At 30.5% G+C, this 21,349-nt stretch overlaps 2 protein-coding genes across 2 annotated transcripts in view; both read left to right on the forward strand.

The window, feature by feature from the left end:
• The first annotated feature begins 2,912 nt into the window (after positions 1–2,912).
• Positions 2,913–21,349, forward strand: part of LOC133670868 (binding partner of ACD11 1-like) — a 44,911-nt gene continuing 26,474 nt past the window's right edge. Inside the window, exon 1 of the mRNA XM_062091458.1 lies at positions 2,913–2,922. The gene's annotated coding sequence lies outside the window, so the exon portion shown is untranslated. The remainder of the gene's footprint in view (positions 2,923–21,349) is intronic.
• Positions 10,607–12,046, forward strand: LOC133671115 (transcription factor PRE1-like). Its single transcript, XM_062091764.1, has 2 exons — positions 10,607–11,138; positions 11,681–12,046. Exons 1-2 carry the CDS (start codon positions 11,019–11,021, stop codon positions 11,831–11,833), a joined length of 273 nt encoding a protein of 90 aa, XP_061947748.1. The 5' UTR covers positions 10,607–11,018; the 3' UTR covers positions 11,834–12,046.

Raw genomic sequence — 21,349 nt, forward strand, 5'->3', positions numbered from 1 at the left:
CCAAACTGATTTTGTCCGAAACCAAAGTAGCAAGTAATGAGAGCTACAATGCCTTGCTATACAATGATAGGTTTTCCTCTCAAAGCACATAACCAAATATTGTTTTTCAAGTAAACATTTGAGGCTTGACTCATAGTAGAAGGTGATTTACCTCTAAGGAGCTTGAGAAGTAAAGAAAAGCTAAGGGAAAAGAGGTAATCGATTTGTTCAACAAAGTAAAAATGCCTTTAATTAAAAAATAAACTAATGAATTCTTGAAATTGACGAAGCATAATGAGTATAATGTCATTGAACAACTAAAAAAAACTACTAAAATATCTTTGTTATCTTTGATCTTAAGTTTCAAATTGCATTGAAAGGCTCTATAAAAGGTGCTAAATGAGGCATATGTTCCTCAAGATATCAATCAAGAGACCATAGAGCACATTGTAGGCAGAATCCAAGCCTCAAATTTTCTATATTTTATTATAGATGAGTTGGACCCTAAGGGTATTAGACATAATAAATTATTAAACATCACAGTACAATGCAAAGACATTTTGATAGGCGAGGTTCTAATTGATAATGACTCAACATGACATATGTTACCAAGATATATGTTAGAGGAGATGCCTAATGATGTATCTCGTATGAAGTCGAGTAATATAGTGGTAAGGGCGTATGATGGCTCCCTAAGATAGATAATCAGGACCTTGGAAGTAGAGCTGTATGTGGGTTTGCAAGTGTTTTTCATAACACTAAAAGTGATGAACATCCATCTTTTCTATAACATGTTGTTAGGAAGGCCTTAGATCCATATTACTGAGGCAATAACTTCATCATTGCATCAAAGCTTGAAGTGTATCATAAAATCATTTATATGATAAGTAATGTGATTGTACCCATCATTTAAGTAGAGGATTGTAGGGATGGAAATATTTATGCTCTCAAGATTATGAATACGAAGTGCGTTCATGAAAATATTGTGTTGAGAAAGCCAAAAATCTTTGAAGCATCATGGATGATAGCTAAATATTTCTTGAACTATGGAATTTCATTTCAATATGACCCTGACATTATATTGTCGAAAAGGGTTAATATAATGAAATTGATATGTGTTGATCAAAGGTTCAGGCTTGGATATTAGCCCAAAAAAGATGACTATAAATGGGTTGCTAGGATTAAAAGAGAAACAAGAATGACAATAATTGAAGGAAAAATACTAGAAGATGAGAAGTTGAGAATCCCATCAATCCGAGTAATTTTACCAAGGTCTGCTTAAGTGATAAGATCTTATGCTAAAGTGCTAAAGATAGTTGATCTCCATATAAACATCTTAGAGTTTGAGAATAAGGGACAAAATATGGAGATAAAAGTGAAGGATAAAATGCTTCCTCAGTTATCTATCTACACAGTTGAGGAAACTCTTGTAAGAGCTTTTGTAAGGAGAGTATAAGATAAGGAGGAACTCCATATTTGAAAGGTTGATCTTGTTCCTTTTATGTTTAAAAAGTAATTGTTCTTGCTTGATCATGCCTGCTTAAATGCTTTGTCTTTGTTTCATTTTTATTTTACCTTTATGATCTTATTGTCAATCCAACTCATGATGCCATAAGCTTTTCCTTTGTTAATGAGCCTTTGTTTTAATAAGATCATGCATTCTCCTTTTTATTCAAAATGTGTTTTGTTTCCTTTTACTTTTCTATGTAAATACACATTTACACTAGCACACCTTTTGCTTTCAGGAATTATGAAAGTGAATCTTCTACCAATCTACAAACCCACTACACTGAGAATAAATGGGTGATCAGGAATAGGAAGAATAAGACTTAAAAGAGTTTACTAGGTTGACAATTTTGAGAAAACATACAAACCTGTCGAAGAAGAATTAAAAGCGATAAATATAGGCACTGAATAAGATAGAAAAGAGTTGAAGATTGATACTCTTATCAAAGTTAAGCAAAAGGATGATATGATCTCCTTGTTGCAAGTGTTTGCAGATGTCTTTTCTTGGTCATATATAGACATGCTTGATTTGAATACTTATATTATAATACATAGAATTCCCCTAATAGAAGGTAACAAACTAGTCAAACAGAAGTTGAGACGGATACGCTCAGACATGCTACTCAAAGTAAAGGTTGAAATTGAAAAGTTATGGGATACAAGATTCTTGGATATAGTCCATTTCCCTCATTGTGTGGCCAATATAGTGGCAATTCCTAAGAAAGATGGTAGAATTATGATATGCATAGATTATAGAGTTTTGAATAAGGCGAGCCTAAAAGATGATTTTCCTTTGCCCCACATACAAGTCTTAGTTGAAAAAGCTAAAAACAAATACCAGTTATTCATTCATGAATGGGTTTACTTATATAATCAGATTAAAATGGCTAAGAAAGGCAAGGAGAAAACTATATTTATTACACTTTAAGGAATTTTCTACTATAAGGTGATGCCACTTGGGTTGAAAAATGCTAGGGCCACTTATTAAAGGGTAATGATAACTTTATTTCATGATAAGATGCATCGAGAAGTGGAGGTATATATGGATGATATACTTGCTAAAAAAAGAGAGGAAGATCATGTGCAAGTCATGAGGAAATTGTTCGAGAGGCTGTAGAAGTTTCAATTAAGATTGAATCTTGCAAAGTTTGTTTAAGGTGAAAACATGGATATTGTTGGGTTTTATAGTAAACAATTAAGGAATAGAGGTTGATCTAAATAAGGTAAAGTCTATCTAAGCTATACCAATGCCTAAGACAGAAAAAAAATAAGAGGTTTCTTTAGGAATTTTAATTATATAGTCAAGTTCATATCCCATCCTACAGTCACTTGTGAGCCAATTTTTGGATTGTTTAGAAAAAACAATCCTGGGGTGTGGGATGATGACTACCAACAAGCTTTTGATAAGATCAATAAGTATTTATAGAACTCACCTCTGATAATACCCTCTATGTCGGGAAGACCGTTGATCTTGTATCTGTGACAGTTGATTAGTACTTAAAAGTGCTTTTTTATTAAGATTTTATATCATCATATTGCACTTAAAATATCATTCAATTCCCTAACTTAAACATGTTTTATAATAACAAGTCTGATAACAAAAGATATCTTTAATTTATGGTAAATGTTCATTTTCAATGCAGGTATATCTCATAATTTAAAGGATTGATTGATGTGTTTAACTATTGAAAGTGAAAAGATAAAAAAAGGGCTAAGCTTAAAGAAGAGATGCCGGTTCAATTCAATTTGAAACATTATTTGGTTATTGGATCATAACTAGAGCTATAGAACATGGTTTTAGGTCTAGTTTATATGGATGGAAAGCTAAAACATAGGCCTAAAACTTTCATGAAGAGTCCAAGATTTAAACCAGCTGTTTTCAAGTTCAAATTGTAGCAACAAAAGAGAAGTCAGAATTTGTTCTACAGCTCAGACATTGTTCAGTGTGCAGCCCATATCTCGAGTTCTAGAAGTCCAAATGAGCTCATTCTTGTTTTGTTGGAAAGCTTAGACAAATTCCCAGAACTTGCATGCAGACTATCCGTTCAAATTCTGATATTACCAATGATGTTTTGTTCAGACAAGAAAATAATGGTTGTCACCAAGTCAATAATTCTGAATAATTAGTCATTAAATCAATAGTTTTGAATTTTAGCCTATAAAATGAGGCATTTTCCATACATTTAAACATCTTGGTTTTCTTATCAAGATCATATTCTTGCTTTCTTTCTTTGTATTTTTGTAATGTTTAAGTTTTGCTTTCATTAATCTCTTGTTTATGCTTTTCATTATAACTATGTTCTTATCTAGTTTATTTATGTTTCTTTTATTCACAATGTTTAGCTAAGTTTATTATGTCAAGGTGAAAAGGTTTCACTAATAGTGTTAGAATAGGTATAATATAAACTCAATATGAACTTCAATGTTTATATCCAAGAAAGTTTGTTATTAACATATCTTGTCTTTTTATCTTACTAATTCTTAATACCTTGCTTGTTAAATGATTAATCTAGATTTGTGTTGTACAACTCTTGGTACAACAAATACTTTGCACTTTCATAGCCTACTATATGGTATAATCGACACCTGTGCTATGAAAAGAACTTGATTTGTTGTTAACATAAGTTAACATCAAATTCCTGACAATATTTAAAAGTATGATGTTACTAAAATAAGGTAATTAATATGATCATGTTAAAAATTTATAATAAACTATTAAGGATAAATCATCCGATTAGAACCTCCTTTGTGTATGGTTTTCAATTGATTAATAAACAAAAGTTTATACTATACTTTTCTAATATTATTTGTGGATCCTCTAACCTTGATAATTGTTTTTATCTTTGATTAATACTCAAATCAATATCACATCTCAAAAGTTCTCTTCAACTCCTTGTCATTTGTTGTTTATTATTTTATATAGTTCACTTTCCTATGATTCGACCCCGGTCTTGCTGGGTTATTTATTACTTTGACACTCCTGCACTTTAGATAAGACATCAATCTTTTGATCATGTCAGTGATTAAATATGTTATAGTCTTATTCCCAATAGGAAGATGTAAGGATGAGGTTTTGTGTGATGTTGTTCCTACATATACTACACACCTATTATTGGGGAGACCTTATCAATTGATAGGAAAGTTAAGTTGGATGGTTTTAAAATAGGTATAAACTGGAAAATGATGGGAAAATATACATGATTGAGCCATTATCACCTAGATAAATGTATGAATATTAGTTGAAGCTGAAGAAATAAATAAAAAAAAGTCGAACAAACGTTGTTACAAAATAATTGTGAGGATATGAGGCCGAGTGAAAATAAGTTGAGTTATAAATATGAAACACCAAAAGGTAAAGTCTCTGCCATTAAAGAAAAAATTGAAGGCTTCAACCAAAATAAAAAATAAATAAGGGGAAGATCGAGTGTGAAGAGAAAATGAGTGGATAGAAGAAAGAAGGGGTAAGAAAAGAAAAGTGTATAGGAAAAATGGAGAAACACTTTATTTTATATGCAAAACAAAGTGATCTTACACATGTTTATTTTTCTGATATGCCTATGATTTTATTCTTGTATAAGGAGGCATAAAACCAATGATGCAATGAATATAGCAAATCCATTCTTTAGGGATGTAGTTTGATTACATGGTGTTTTAAGAAGCATTGTGTCTAATCAAAATGTTAATTTTTTGAGCTACTTTTCAAAGGTTTTGAGGGGTAAATTAGGAACTAAACTTTTATTTTCTACTACTTGTCATCCATAAATAATTGGTCAAACTAAAGTAACAAAAATGACTTTAACTCAATTATTAAGAGCTATTATTCAAAAGAATCTTAAAAATTAGAAAGATTGTTTGTCATTTATTGAATTTGCATATAATCATAGTATGCATTCTACTACTGATTATTCACCATTTAAGATTGTTTATAGTTTTATTCCTTTAACACCATTATATTTTATTCTTTTACTTGTTAATGAAAGGGTTAGTCTTGATGGTAAAAAAAACACAGGTGGTGAAAGATTTACATACAAAGATACAACAATAAATAGAGAAATAAATGAGCAATTACATTCAAGGCAAAATGAGAACACAAATTGGTATGGCTTGAACAAGAGATTGGGTGTGTGTCTATGAGAAAAAAAAAGTTTCTTAAACAAAGGAGATCAAAATTGATGTCTTAAGGAGGTGGTCATTTCTAGATCATAGAGAAGATTAATGACAATGCCTACAAAGTGGATCTACTAGGTAAGTAAGATGTTAGTCCTATATTTAATGTTTTTTTTATCTATCTTTATTTGATGTAGGTGATGATGCTAGAAAGAATCCATTCGAGAAAAGAGGAAATGATGTGATCCAAACAACACTAAGAGATTCATTAAAGGTTCTAGTTGGTCTAGTAACAAGACTTAGGGCTAAGAGGTTCAAAAAAGCTTTCAATTGGATTCTTCAAGATACATGGCCTAAGGTGGATTTCAAAAAGATATTAAATAATTAAATACAAGCCTTGATTAATGTAATTCATGTTTAAGAATAGATTTTAAATGGGCATTCAGACATTACAAAAGGATTGGAACAAGAAGATTCAAATCTACCAATTTTGACCTTTAGCTACTTTTTAGTCATAAATGGAGATATAAAAAGAATTTCAGTGTGATTTTAGTTACATTGTAAAGTAGACACCTGTATCTTTTTAGTGATATATGGACACCTTCAAATTCATTAAGACAAGAGAGAACCATGTGTTTGGAGTTGAGTTTTAATTCCGCTATCATATTAAAAAAAACAACTTTAGTCTTATTTAAATTATATAAGATATTGTTTTATTTATATTTTAGTTATTATTAGGCCTTTTAGTGATAGTAGAACCTTTATTTCCATGCGAAGTTCTTGATTGAACTTACAAACTCTTCAAATGATTAATCAATTTTATTGTGATTTTATACCATTCATTCACATCTATTTATAGGTGTAGGGTGAGTGATCATTATGTATAACTATGATTTTCCAAGACAGGTTCTTGTTTGGTTAAGTTAAAAACCATTTAAATCTGGTTTTAATGTATTTTGGAAAGTGTTTGCATCAGTAACTGAGCTTTCTAGCCTAACAACTTCATGACTTCTTAAGGGACTACAATGCTTGCCTCTTCCTCTACCTCTTCACAAATAATTTACAATCCCATTACTCCTTCACCCTAGCCTAATTATTTGATGCCCTTGTTTTTACATATCATTCATATAAAAACAATGTTTGTTCATGACTAAACAGGGAAAGAAAAGTCAAAATTGATTATGATTAGTGAAAATGACGAGGGGTGATGATCAACCAGGAATTATGATTGATCAAGAAAAAATTATTATGAATAATGAAAGTGACTATCTATTCAAAGTAGAAGTTATCAACAAATAAAATTGATCAATGCTATAGATTATTTAAGATTAATGTGGTTATCAGCAAGAAGATAAGATAAAGTTTAATTTATATTAGAATTTATCATGTAATCTTTCTTTCCCATCTTCGTAAACATGTTTTTTTCCTTGAGTGGTGTAACTTAAGCATTCATCTTTTCTTAGGATTCTAAATCTTAGATTCTCATAATTAGCTTTATTTTTTAAGGTTGCTACCTACTTTTTTTTGGATTAAGTTTCTATTGTATAGTTTTTTTTTTTTTACAAGTTGGAAATGATTAATTGATAGCATATTATCAAAAAAAATAAAATTGAGTGACCAACATCCCTGAGTAATTCCAATCACTTTCTTCATCTCAAACTTACAATGAATTTATTTTTTTTTCATTGTCAAATGAAACTGTTTCTTAAATCTTGGGAAGAAGTTTTCGGCTATATTATTGGGTCTAAGCCATGACGTCCTCTGTTCATAGTCGAATCTAGTGATGGGAAACCCTGAAGAAATCCTGCATATCATATCTGGATTAAACAAGATCAGCTCATCTGGGCACACTGATTGATTCATCTTCTAATGATGTGATGCCTCTTATCATTGATTGTCCTCTGGATGACCTTGGAAAAATATATTGCCTCGCCCTCCAACACAAGGATCACAACTCTTCACATGGCCCTCCAAGAGCTTCATCATGAACTCAGAGTTTGTCTCATCCTACCTAATGGTGCTAAGTCTTACAATGATGAATTAGTTGTTGTTAGTCGTCCCTTGGGACTTACAAACGTTAATCTTTATGTTTTCAAAGGGTTAAGATGTGACTTCTAAGATTTGGCTATTATTCTGACTGCTCGACTTGAATATTGTTGAGCCATGAATTCTTTCATAAGAACTCAACAAAGGCCACACTGCTGCCCACCCCTAAACGGGAGACTTTTACAGGTACCAACTTGAGGCAACGATAACAACAGTTGCAGACTGAAAGGGGCAGCAGCAACTTCGGCAGAAATCGTGGCGAAGGCAGCAAAAAAAGCGGCAGAGAGGCCGCGTCTTTGGCAACTTTTGTACCCAAAGAAATCATAACTATGCAGATTCTCGTGACAATCAAAATACTGCTCAAGTTGCTCCTACTCACGCAAGTTGTCAACTCTGCAACTTCTAGACACACAGCATCAAAGTGTCCTCAACGGTATAATCACCCTCTATCTCTTACTTTTTAAGTTTTTAATTAAACAATTGAACAAAAACTAGCAAACCAAATACAGGATTGTACTTGTCGGAGAGAAATGAATTGTAATAATTCCAATATCTTCTTCTTTTTTCAATCAAATGGCGCATTTAGGGGTGTGATTAATTACTTAGAAAAGGTGTGAGAACTTCACTTATACTATATGCCAAACTATGTGATCTACCAAATTTCTCTTGCCGACGCCGAAAGGAACGTGCATAGTCCAGTGATTAGCTGCCGCAAAATTTTACTTACATGACATTCGTTTATCACGGAAGGAAAATCATCCGATGATTATGATATTGCATTAAGTCCTTGTTTTCCCACAATTCATGGTTCTGCACCGTGACCAAACAAGACATATAGCTAGTAGGGTTCGAAACGCAGCCCTAGTAGTAGTTCATCGATTCTTCATTTCTATAAAATATTTGGATCAGACGCGCCTTCTGGCTTAAATCTGTCACTTCAAGGAAAGAAGACAGACAAGAGCATTTTGCGTTTTCCGTGATCATAGTTCTTCATTCTCCTCACACATCTAGCCTCATGTGTTTGTTCTATAATGGTTACATGATGTGGTTCTAGTACCTGATTTACACTGGAAACTCACATGGACTAACATGTGATGCCACCAATTCGAATTTCCAGTTAATGGCATTAGATATCTAAATATATATTTTCTTCCTAAAAAGAAGTGAGATGGTGAGCCATGAATGTCATCTTGATATTGACTTTCGGCACGCAATCAATTACCATTTGTATGTTCCTTCACCATTTCCCTTGCATAATTTACATGCCCAATTCCATTTGACATGAAAGCTGAAAGATTTTACTTAATTCTATTAATTTTTACTATGTATTGACAAGCCATGTGTGATGTGTGTATAAAGTAACCTTTCCATTTGTGTATACACCTTACAAGAAATACCATTTATCGAACAGAACCAATATATCAAGCTACTTCTTTGTCGTTCGTCATCTTATAAGCAAAAAGAAAAGAAAATCCTAATCACAGGAAAGAAAAAAAAGGTTAAATGATTATGTCGAGGGATTGGAAAAAAAACATATTCTATTATTGAATTATCTCAATCTCAAAATTTAAGTTGTTAGGTGAAATTTCAAAATATAATTTATATTATTCTTTAATAAATTATGTCAAATAAAACTTTTTGAGTTTGAAATTTATACGGACTTATATCATATTATGTTTAATTTTTATCAAATGAATAGGATAGTAAAATTCGAACTCGTGACCACTTGGTTATCAAAACTCTTTGAATCATGTCAACCTAAAAACTTAAGTTATTAAATGAGGTTTCACGATATAATTTATATTATTCTCTAACATACCCTTATATATATATATATATATATATATATATATATAGAGACACACACACTTATTTATGTTTGGATATATATATAAAGTTCAATCAAAGAATTATAATAAATAAGTGTATGCTTTATCTTGTTTGCTTCGATATATTAAATGCGACCAATTAGAGAAAAGCTTCCAAACATGTAACGGGATAACGAAAGAAGTATATATTAGTCATCATCAATCAAGAAGCATCAAATTGAGAAGCTCATGATAATCCTAATTCAAGAACTTGCTGGTTGTTGGCAAAAATTTAAGATGGTTTGTGAACATGGTTACAACAGCAAACAATTGAGGGATGGGGGAGGTAAGGGAGGGCCGGGGTCGTCCAAATTTCTAGTAGCACGTGATACTGCTAGCAAAAAGCAAATTGAAATTTCATATACGTACAATATCCTTGTATGAGAGATTTTCTCCCTCTAACATAATGTACCAGGCCATGACATGACACGTGGCGTGTCGTGTATGCCAGGGAAAGAGCATGTGATATGAGGTTTCGATAATCAAGCTTGCAACACTCACGTAGTTATGTCCCAAACAAGGAAGAAAAACAATTACATATGCGAGAGATATGGGCACCGGAGATTGATTTTGCTTTGTCCCATTATTTCAATTAGATTTGCATATTTTTATTCATACATACATAGACATCAAACATTAAATTGTGCACATGATCAAACTTCCGGTTGTAGTTTCTTGACCACAAAATGCTAGAAAAATAACAAATGGCAAATGCTAATCGTAAAGAGGAGCGTACAAGGTTATCATCATCTGCTGCGGAACCTTGTGAACTGGTTTTTTCTCCAGCTAGGTCAATGGCCACTGAGATCATGCCATGTCAAGAAATAGTGGATTGGTAAATTTTGAGTTAAGGCCCAGAAATATAGGAGTGAGGCATCATAAGGATAAACAGTCTTTAAGTAGTTCAATGTGGCAAATTGTGATTCGAGTATGAAATTCAGTGCCTTAAAAGTCCCTGATTGGAGAGGAGTAATGTCCTCTGATCACATGGTGTTGTGCATTTAGACACCCACATAAAGGCCCACTTTGTTTGCCAAAAAACAAACATATTTCTCTAAGCCCACTTGAGACCAAACCCCGAGTAAGGAACACATCAAAGAAGTGTATGGTCTCTCTCCTTTCTCTTTCTATCTCCTGAAAAAACATCAAGCCTAGTCCACTTCTTTCTTCGATGCAGTTGTCTTCATCACATCCAACATCACTGTCTTCGTTATTGTACTCTCTCTCTCTCCCTCTTCTCTCTCTATCTTCCTTCTCCCCCACCCTCTCTTCACTTGCTCTTGTGGTCCTTCTCTTTATAACCTCTCTTATCACTTTCTCCATTTCTTCACCTCCCTACCTAGCTAATTACATTCAACACATTCCTTCCATCCTTTCTTCTCTTCTTCTCATATATCTATCTTGTTACCGTTTCCCATTTGCTCTCTTGGTCCATCAGAACTCTTCCTTTTACCAACGCCAGCTGGGACTCAAACTTTCAAACAGACGCGTAACAAAAATCCGTGTGTAGGCATGTCTAGCAGAAGGTCAAGGCAATCTAGCGTTCCAAGGATCACTGATGATCAGATCATCGACCTTGTCTCCAAATTACGCCAGCTTCTCCCTGAGATTAGTCAAAGGCGCTCCGATAAGGTACGTTAGCTCCTTGTCTTTCTTTCTCTCTTGGATTGCAGGGAAGGGAGGGACATGAAATCTTGTAGGGGAAAGTAGATAGAGTGGAGAAATACATTAGTAATGCTGCACATGATATGCTGGACAAGAATAGTGTATTACATTTATAATAATTGCACTCTCTAGACATTTTGAGCTATGACCCGGCCATCAAGGAAATTATTTTCTTAGATATCCATGTTCTCTTTGACCTTAACAGTTTTTGTAGTTGGACCAACCGAACGAAACACATTTTATGGTCTTAACAACTATTTTCGACAATTTAGTGCATACACTTTAGCTACATTAAATATACGTCAATGTTCTAACTACATGTAGTACCATGTGGTTTAGACTAACATAATGACAATTTGGTAATTTGCAAGGAAGGATTATATATATATAATTTCTCCAATACTTGTAACGTAAATTAATTAGAAAGGGTTTTGCTTGTTTCACAAAAAGTAATAATTGCTTGTGACCAATTTGAATTTTGACTTTCTTGAATGCGTATATATACACAGGTATCAGCTTCCAAGGTCCTACAAGAGACTTGCAATTATATCAGGAACTTGCACAGGGAGGTTGATGACTTAAGTGAGCGATTGTCTCAGCTTTTGGCAACAATTGATGCTGATAGTCCTGAAGCAGCGATAATAAGGAGTTTAATTATGTAATATTAATTAATTAGATGATCAGGCACCGGCCCTTAAACCGATTTATATCTATTTTCAGTTTAATAATTTGTTAGTAGACTTTGATCGCTTTATAGATCAAACAATGGTTAGCATGTATCAATTTTAAGATATGCTATAAGAGTTAGGTAATGTATGTAATTAAGTTGGTATAATAAAAGGGACTTGCACTAGCAAAGCCTTTTTTATGCGTAATCTATATCTATATATATATTAATTAATTATTATGAGATTTCAGTTATATATATATATATATATATATATATATATATATATATATATATATATATATATATAGTTATGTATGAATGTATATGTTTGTCTTCTTTGACATGACAAAGGTTGATACCAAAACATAAATTTACATCAAACATATAGTGATTAAGACTTGTCCATGTTGATGCATAGACAATAGTAACATTTTACGTATTAATCGGGTGTTTTTGTCGGTAAGTAGGGATCAAGTGGCACGTAATGTAAGCATAAAACCTAAATATATGAATCATCTCTCGCTACTGATTCGATAAAACGTTTTAATTGATTAATCAATTAATATATATACTGTAATATAATCATCCAGTTAATTTTTTTAAAGTCAATTCACTCTCTAGTTCTGTTTCTAAATTTGATGTTTATTATATCGATTTATTTGTTCGTATTCATGCCTTACAATATAGGATATATATATATAGACTGGTCGGCAGGTTCCACAATCCTTCTTTGGAATTTTGTAGGGAAAAAAAAGTTGAATAAGGTAAGTGTGAATCTTAATTTTTTGGTCAGATCCTGGCCGTCTAACTTGATGCTACTTCCTACCAATTAATTACTGTATTTGATAAAGTATCTCAATTTCCTTAAAGCTAAGTTTTCATGGTGTGCAGAAATCGTAATGCTCTATGTGAGGCTAAAAATATACGTAATAATTAAATAATTCATGTTAGGATTTGAATCAAAATATATGCTCGTCTTGTTTATATGAAATTGAATTATTTTTTGAAACCAAATTCCTTGAATTTGTATTTTAAATAAATTTTTTTATTTATGAATGTGCTTTGGAAATTTATAATAATCGGTGCACATAAAATTGGCTTCAAAACGGAAAATATATATCTTTTTTTTATCCCCCTAGATAAAATCCATAAAATTAATAATAGAGAATGTTATGTTAAGTGAGTAAATCAAGTATTGGAATTAAAAGGGTGAATTTAGGTTGAAAAATTGAAATAAAATATTCATGTGTTAACTTAAAAAGTATAAAAATGGTGGAAAAGTTAAAAAAAAAAAGACAAAACAAAACAAAGAAATGTAGATAAAAAACCAAATGGAAGAGATAAAAAGAAAAAGTGATGTTCTTGGATATAATTTAATGAAGTTTGATGTAGTCTATTTAAACTCGGTATTTAAAATACATTTGAATCTAGAAAATATGACCTAACAAACATAAATAGTATAATGTAGACCTATAAAACAAAAAATTGATAAATATGAAGAATATTTATAAATTTGGGGTGAAAATATTTAGAAAAGTATTTTGAAATTTTAAAATAAATTAATATATAGTTTTACACGTAAATAACTTTGATCTCTAGTGTTAGCCTACATGCAATCGCACAGTTTTTAACCCGAAAAGAAATGAAATTTGAGAAACATTTGTACTATAAATAGGATGGAAGTTCTCAAAGAATTAATTAAAAATCTTGATGATTAGGTAGATAAAGCAGTATAAAAATTTGGTTTTTTGACATAAAATTACATGCTCATTAATTTTATGCTATCAAGCATATTTTTCAATCCAACTATTAGATTGGATTGAAATCTTACAAGAAATCTTATAATATATTTATTTATGGTAGGGTGAAATTTTAGGATGATCAGGATTCGGGAAGGCTATACAAAAATATTAACAGCCAAATAAAAATTTAAAAACAACTTATTAAGGGTAAAATGATCAATTGAACTTTGAAGCTGGAAAAGTCAGCCTCTTCTTCGTCCTTAGATTTCTAGTAGAACTTGAAATAAAGAATAGAGAGAGAAAAAATAATTTTGGTAGCTAAATAGTAAAAACCTTTAAGAGAAACGTATAAATTATGTAAGATTTATGAGTATACATGTAAGATTTATGAGTTAGGAAGTATAAAACACCAACCAATCCATCAAGTAAATATTTAATAGAAACTAAGTGAGGAAGAGTAGAAAATCAGGACTCTAACTCTTGGCCAAGAGGATGAAATTTGAAGGAGCGGAAAAAACTTTGACTGGCTAGTTTTCAAAATCTATTTTATTGTCAGGTAAGAAATTCTAAGCTGATTTAAACAATTTTAAATGAAAAAAAAAGGATTTAATGCATAATTCTTAGATTTTTGAATTAGGATTCATAGGAGAAATTTAGAGACATTGAGAAATTTTGTGGTGGAGTATATATGAATGGCTTAGTTTATGAATGTGTAAAAAAAAATTTAGGTGTTTGTTCTTGTGGAGTTTTAACCAAGATAAAGAAAGAATGAGGATAAGTAGAACTACCTTAAATTATTATTTATTTCTTGCAATTTACATGTGTTGAAATGTTAGAAGTGATGAATATTGAATAAGATGCATGTGTTTGAAAATGAAATGAAATGAAATGGAGTAAATGATGAAATAAATAAAGTAAAAAGAATAGGAGGATTGCTTGATTTTCTTGTTCTTAGACAAGTATATGAAAAATAAATGCTAATAATATAGATTTTGGATGAATTAAAAAAATAATTGAGAAAGGGTTAGTGTTTTGAAGTTGGTGGAATCAGTCATGAGATAAAAAAGTGAAAACTATGAGATTATATAATTGTTGTGTAATTATAGGTGATTAGTAATAGTTACATGATGATGATGATGATAACGAAATGATATAATGAAATCATGTGTTAATTGTAATAGATTTCTTGATATGTTGTGATTTTGACATAAATAGAAGGTTTAAGTTAAGTGAAATTTGTGCTTAGAAATTTATATAATTGATACATTTTGATATGATTATGTATTTAAAATGAAAAATAAATGTTGTGAATAAGTAGGATGAGATAAGAGATGAAAACAACATATTGATTGTAAACCCCGGGAAAAATAAATAAATAAATAAAGGTTGCTTAAATTACAAACTAACTACATGAGAAATAAAAGTGAAGAAATTCATGTATATCATTAAATAAAAAAAGGAATTCAAAAATTTTTAAATATAAATTTTCGGGCGAAATAATTCGAGATATTATAAATAAATCTGGTAATGTTGAGGGTTGGATTTAATTGAAGAGAATAATTCACTTAAAGAAAGTGGGGTCTAAATGCAAATAAGAGATATTATAGAGTATAAATACTCTTCTCCTCACAAAAAAATCTACAGGAACCGTAATGAAAGAAAATAGGGAGTTTTGCATCTATTCTTCCAAAATCAAGAGAAAAACACTAAAATTTCAAGATATCATCCAAGATTAAGGGTTTATAGATGGAATAAACATTTGTGAGCAAGGAATTAACAAGAAAATTGAACAAGAAGAGAAAAAGGAGGGCCAACTGTTATTAGAAAAGAAAAGGAGACAATTGAAAATCTTCAACTTGTTGAATATCAAAATCTTAATTCGTACCGGGTAAGGTATTCTAAATATAATCTTAAAATTCATTTCAAATTCGATAATGAATTGATGCCATGATATTGAATTATAGGTTAGGGTTCTTAGACATGAATTGGAGAAAAAGTATTTGTTGTTAAAATTAAATTAATTCATGTGTGGTATGTGATGGGGGCGTGAAACCCAAATAATTTACCCAGAAAATGTAGTTTGTAAAAGTATTGTGTGAAAAGAAGGGGGTGACGAATCTGAACAGACTTATCTCCTGACTTTTAATAAGATTTCAGGTACGCTGATGAGGGGATTAGGATTGGATTCCTTCATAGAAATTGTAGATTTAGATATTAGCTAACCAAGAAAACTAGTCTTACTCAATTTAAAGATGTAGAAATCCAGTTATGAGTTACCAACCGAGACTGAGTCGTGACTGATTCTGTAGGGCAGTTGGACTGATTAGTTGATGAGCAATTTTGACTATCTTGGAGGCAGAACTGGGTTCTCATTCCTCAAAGAACTTGTAGTCTCGTGTCTTAACTTTCCAACGAGATCAATCTCCCTTAAAATGGAGTTTTAGAACTCTAGATATAGTTAAAAATATGATGAGTGTTCAGACAGTAGTAATTCAATGTCTAGACAGTAACAGTAGGACAGTAACAGTTCAATGTCTAGACAATAACGGTTGGACAGTAACAGTTCAAAATTAGACAATAACAGTTAGACTTTCACGTGAATACTTTATATAAAAATATAAAAGAACTGAGTCACGCGAACACTTGCACGTTGAGACACCAACTCAAATATATATATATATATATATATATATATATATATGCGTGTTATTATGAGAAAATGAACATGTGTAGAAAGTAACAGATGTGTAATGAATGAATATGGATTCTCTATAATAATTGGCTTGAAGAAATTATAACCAAAAACTTCCTTGTGATTTAGAAGGAGCAACCAGAATTAGATCTTCTGTTAGGGGAGGTTACGAGACAGGCGGAGCAGGTGCGTGATTTTCCCTTCTATTTGCACTTATACAATTTAAAGTTCTTCTAGTGAATGCAATTACAATAAATATCGTGTTCAATGTAAATAAAGTCTAGCGTATTTACAAGATTAGCTTCTGCTAATGGCATCCGTGTTAGGATTATCAGGATATAAATTACAAGATTAGCTTCGGCTAATGGCATCCGTGATAGAATTGTCGAAAAATAACTTACAAGATTAGCTACGACTAATGACATCCGTGATAGGATTGCCGGGAAATGAGTTACAAGATTAGCTTCAACTAATGGCATTCGTGTTAGGATTGATAATCTTATCAATGGTAGCTTGGGCTAATGATGTCTGTATTCGGACGCCCGGGAACGATTGATAAGACTTGATTTGTAAAGGGTATTTGTGTTTAAATGACCTAGGGAAATTGATAAATATAATTGCCTAAAAATATTCAGGTTGGATTTTGAAAAGTCACCTGGCGTATGAAACTAAATAAGAGTATTCAAATTAAGGATATGCAAATGAGTATTAATTAGGTTTAAATGATTTACAAGCAAAATAAAAGTTGATTGTTAGAATTCTTATGGATCCGATAGAAAATTTATACTTCATTCATATACATTACATGAGCATATATATATATGTCTTTTATCAACATAATAATATGTTTATTTATGTAACAGGGCCATCAAAAGGAGATTATTAGTTTAGGACTCTAGTTTGTCAAGCTTATGTAAATATTTATCTTAAGCATAATGGAATTAACACATTTATACAGTATGCTCTTGTGTATACCTTGATGTATTTATAAAAGTCCAGCGTAGCATGTAGTACATTAGTTATCTTGTAATTAACCCTTTTGAAATGTTTAAGAACACTTATTATATTGTAAATACTCTCTTTACATGTTAGTATTCTTTTTTCTTTTAAATTTTATGACATGATATGTAGGCTATATTTATTCATATTGAACTTACTCGTAGGAAATATATATATATATATATATATATATATATATATATATATATATATATATATATAAAACAAAACTTTGCTGAATTTTTGGTAGATTTCTAAAACAAAAAAAAATTACCCTCATATTAAAAACATATATTAGGATCTCTTAACATTGATCAAGTTGTACAGTTTGGGTCCGTTACATTGATCAATATAGAGTGTTAGTATGGAAAAGCTGGTTATTTAGTACTGACACTAATGAGAAGTGGTTATTGATAAATTGTTAAGTGATTGATATGAAAATTTTAGTGATTGGTTGTCGATTAATATTAGCAAGGAAAATTATGAATTATTTGTAAAAATATAATGCGATAGAAGTTAATGATGACTTGGTAAAAATAAAAGGATAAATAACAAAAATTGTATAATTCTGGTTGAATTAGTTGACTGATTGGATTTACAAATTAATCTAGTTGACCATTTGTTAAAATGATCAATTAAAATTATTATTGTTTCAATCGATCGATGGAATCGATGATTTATTGGTAAGGGAAATTAACGAAATACTAGAGAAATAGGTCAATGGATTTTTTAAAAAGAGAAGTTTGAGATGCATCGTATGGTTTTGCTAGTGATTCAATTTAATTTAGGATGTGAGTAATTTGGTTGGAAGTTGTAGGAGAAGCATTAATAAAAAAACCCGACTTTTTCAGAAGCTTGGATAGCAATAGTTAAGGTAAGGGATTGATCCTCCCTTGCCTTTTTAATTATTTATACATATTTTTATAATTGTTAGAATTGCAATGGTAATTAAATTATATAGTATGTTATTGTTGATATTTTTAATGGAAGGAATATGTCTTGAAGGTAGAAATTGGTATGTAATTTGTAGTTAAATCGCATAGACAATAATGTGTAGTACATTATAAGATTGCAATAATAGAAAAACCTTGTATGTATTACTTTTGACCGCAATAGCAGGAAAACCTTGTATGTATTACATTATGAGATTCGATGTATGATCTATTACTGATTGAAATGAAGGAAATCATGTGTAATTCGTGTGAAATATTCATGAAGTGGAAAGAGTTACGAAATAACCTCAATATGAAAGGAACAATGAATGAAAGTGTTTGGATTTGACTAATCAATTTTAAAGTTGTAAGGAATAAATCATACAGTGACGAGTTAAACTAGATTATGAATGAAATGATTATCATGATGCAAGGATGATAATGTGATTAATACAATAATGAGAAGAAAATTTATCGAGGAATAATGAAAAGTATAACATGTTAAAAATTAATATAAGATCAATGTTCTTAAAGAAAATTTTATAAAATTAGTTTTGATCATATATTTATTAAACGTTGGTAAATGAGATGATGTAGAGGTCTAATATGATTTATTTTGTAATTTTATGTATGTCACAGGTAAATTCATTCGAGGACATCTAATTTTTAGGATCACTAAGCTATTCAGAATTATATAGATAGAATATTTGTATTTGAAAAACAATTAATTGAATTTTTACATAAGTGTTACATTTTTAGAGTTTAGAAAACTTTATAAAGTGAGTACAATGTTTTTTATTTATTTATGAAAATGAGAGTTTAGAACTCGTGGTTAAAAAAATAATAATATTGACATTTGAGTTATTTTTCATTGGTAGGATTATATCTTTTAAAAAAAGTAAATGGAGCCACAATTCATTGAGTGATCACAATGCAAATACACTAAACGAGTGAATTATCTCATTATCATGTAATATTTATATAATACCTATTTCCACTCGTATAAAAATAAGATTTAATACAGTAATTATTTTCACTCATCTAAAGATTTATGAAATTTTATATTATTATAAGTTACACTTTCACACAAAGGAATAATAATTACAAAATATATATAACAATGTCTCCACCTTATCTTGTACTTGTTGTAATTAAGATTCATTCTTGAACATATGATTAGTTTTATTGTCAAATCACTACATACCATGCTAATAAAGTTTTAACAAAAATAATGTTTTCTTGTCGTTTTTATTCTCAATGTAACAATTTAATTACGAGGGAAATTATACTTAGTGTGCAGTATTAATTGGTGTTTATTAAGGTTGTGGTTTTAGCTATAAATGGGTTATATCCTCTTGGAAAATATATCTCAATTCAAAACTTTGAAGGCTGAGGAAGATTTAAGACATTCTTTAGAGAGAAATCTCTTCAGATTCACCATCATTAGACACAAATATAACACAATTTCATCATTAATATAAAAGTATACTATTAGAAGAATTAAGAATTATTTTCTTCTTTTCATATGTAAAATTAACAAAACATTTTTGAAAAGAGAAGAACATAGCCTTAATTCAGAAATGGTCATAGAGAGACATATATTTAAAGTTTTAAACTGTTGTTTCCATCGTATCCCGAAAGATCAACTTGCCACTGTAATATAAATAATATCTCCTCCGAAGAGAAGAGCTCAATGTTTTTCCATAAAAGAAAAGGAACCTAATTTGAACTAAAAAAAAGCATATTTAGCAGCTGCTTGCATGGGTACATGAACCTAAAAGATTTCTCACGTCCACACAATTTTTTCAAAAGACGAACAACAAAAAGGGACTAAACTTCCCAACAAAATCCTGTGACAAACTCATAATGAAATATGATAAACCACATTCGGCCATTTTGACAATGACATTGTATCTTAGATGAATATAGGCACTAAAAAGACTTTGTTGGTTACCACACTAATAAAAGAGTGTTTCTTTATTAAAAAAAAAAGCTGGTTCTTGCAATAAATCATAATTTGAACAATCATAGCATAGGTTCTGCCCTGCAATAATTCCTAGATCCAGGGGTTGATAGAGACTTTTCATCAACTACTGGAGGGTTTTTCTTTTATTGTAATTTCAAGTGTTTGTTTGGAAGTATGGTAGTTTTATTTTTGGAATTTATATATAAAAAAGAAAAATATGGAAAACTTGTTTTTGTTTGTTGTGTTTTGTGTATTAAAATAGGTTGTATGTTTTTTTAAAAAAAATTTATCATACCCGATCACACCACACTCTCAAATATATTTAAGAAATTTTTTGAAAGAATAATATAACCAAAATCTTGTTAGGAAAATAATATATTTGATGAATTGTGCTTTTTAGACAACAATGCAATTGATTGAGTTGCCTTGATCCAAACAACATAAATCATAAATAAAAAGAGGCCCTAACCCTTTAATTTAATTGGGACAAACCTAATAAAACCTAAAATTCAAAAACCTTAATCCAAATTGAAAATCCTAACTAAAATTCAAATTCAAAACTAACTTAAACACCAAATTCTAACCAAACCCTAACCCCAACCTTAAAATCCCAAATCCTAACTAAACCCCGAAATAAAAACCCTAAATCTAAGTCCCAAATCCAAAAGGCGAAGCCTAAAATCCAAGCCTCAAACTCTAAAAATCCAACCCAAAAACACCAAATCAAAACTCAAATCTCAATTACAAACCTCAAATCCCAAAAGCCCAAAATCAAACATTACACTCCAAACTTAAATTCAAACCCCAAACTCAAACCCTAATTTATAAACCATAAACTCAAACCCTAATCTCTAGAATTCAAACTTTAAAATTCTAAATTCTAAACCTAAAACATCAAAAGTAAAACTCAAACCCTAAGCATTAAACTCTAAACTAAATTCAAACCTCAAATCCAATCTTCATACCCTAAAATTAAACCCTAAACCAATTCATTCTGTCACACGACCAATTTTTTTATTAGATTTTTTTTACTTGTATCAAACCCAACCTAACAATCTCTTATTGAATTTGCACTTTAATAAGTTATTCTCATCACTAGTCTCTCTCTTTTTTTAACCTATTATAAAAGTTTTAAAACATTTATTATTTAAGTTTATTACCATTGTGATATAGTTCA

Source organism: Populus nigra, chromosome 13 (assembly GCF_951802175.1).
Source record: "Populus nigra chromosome 13, ddPopNigr1.1, whole genome shotgun sequence".
NCBI classification, from domain to species: Eukaryota; Viridiplantae; Streptophyta; class Magnoliopsida; order Malpighiales; family Salicaceae; genus Populus; species Populus nigra.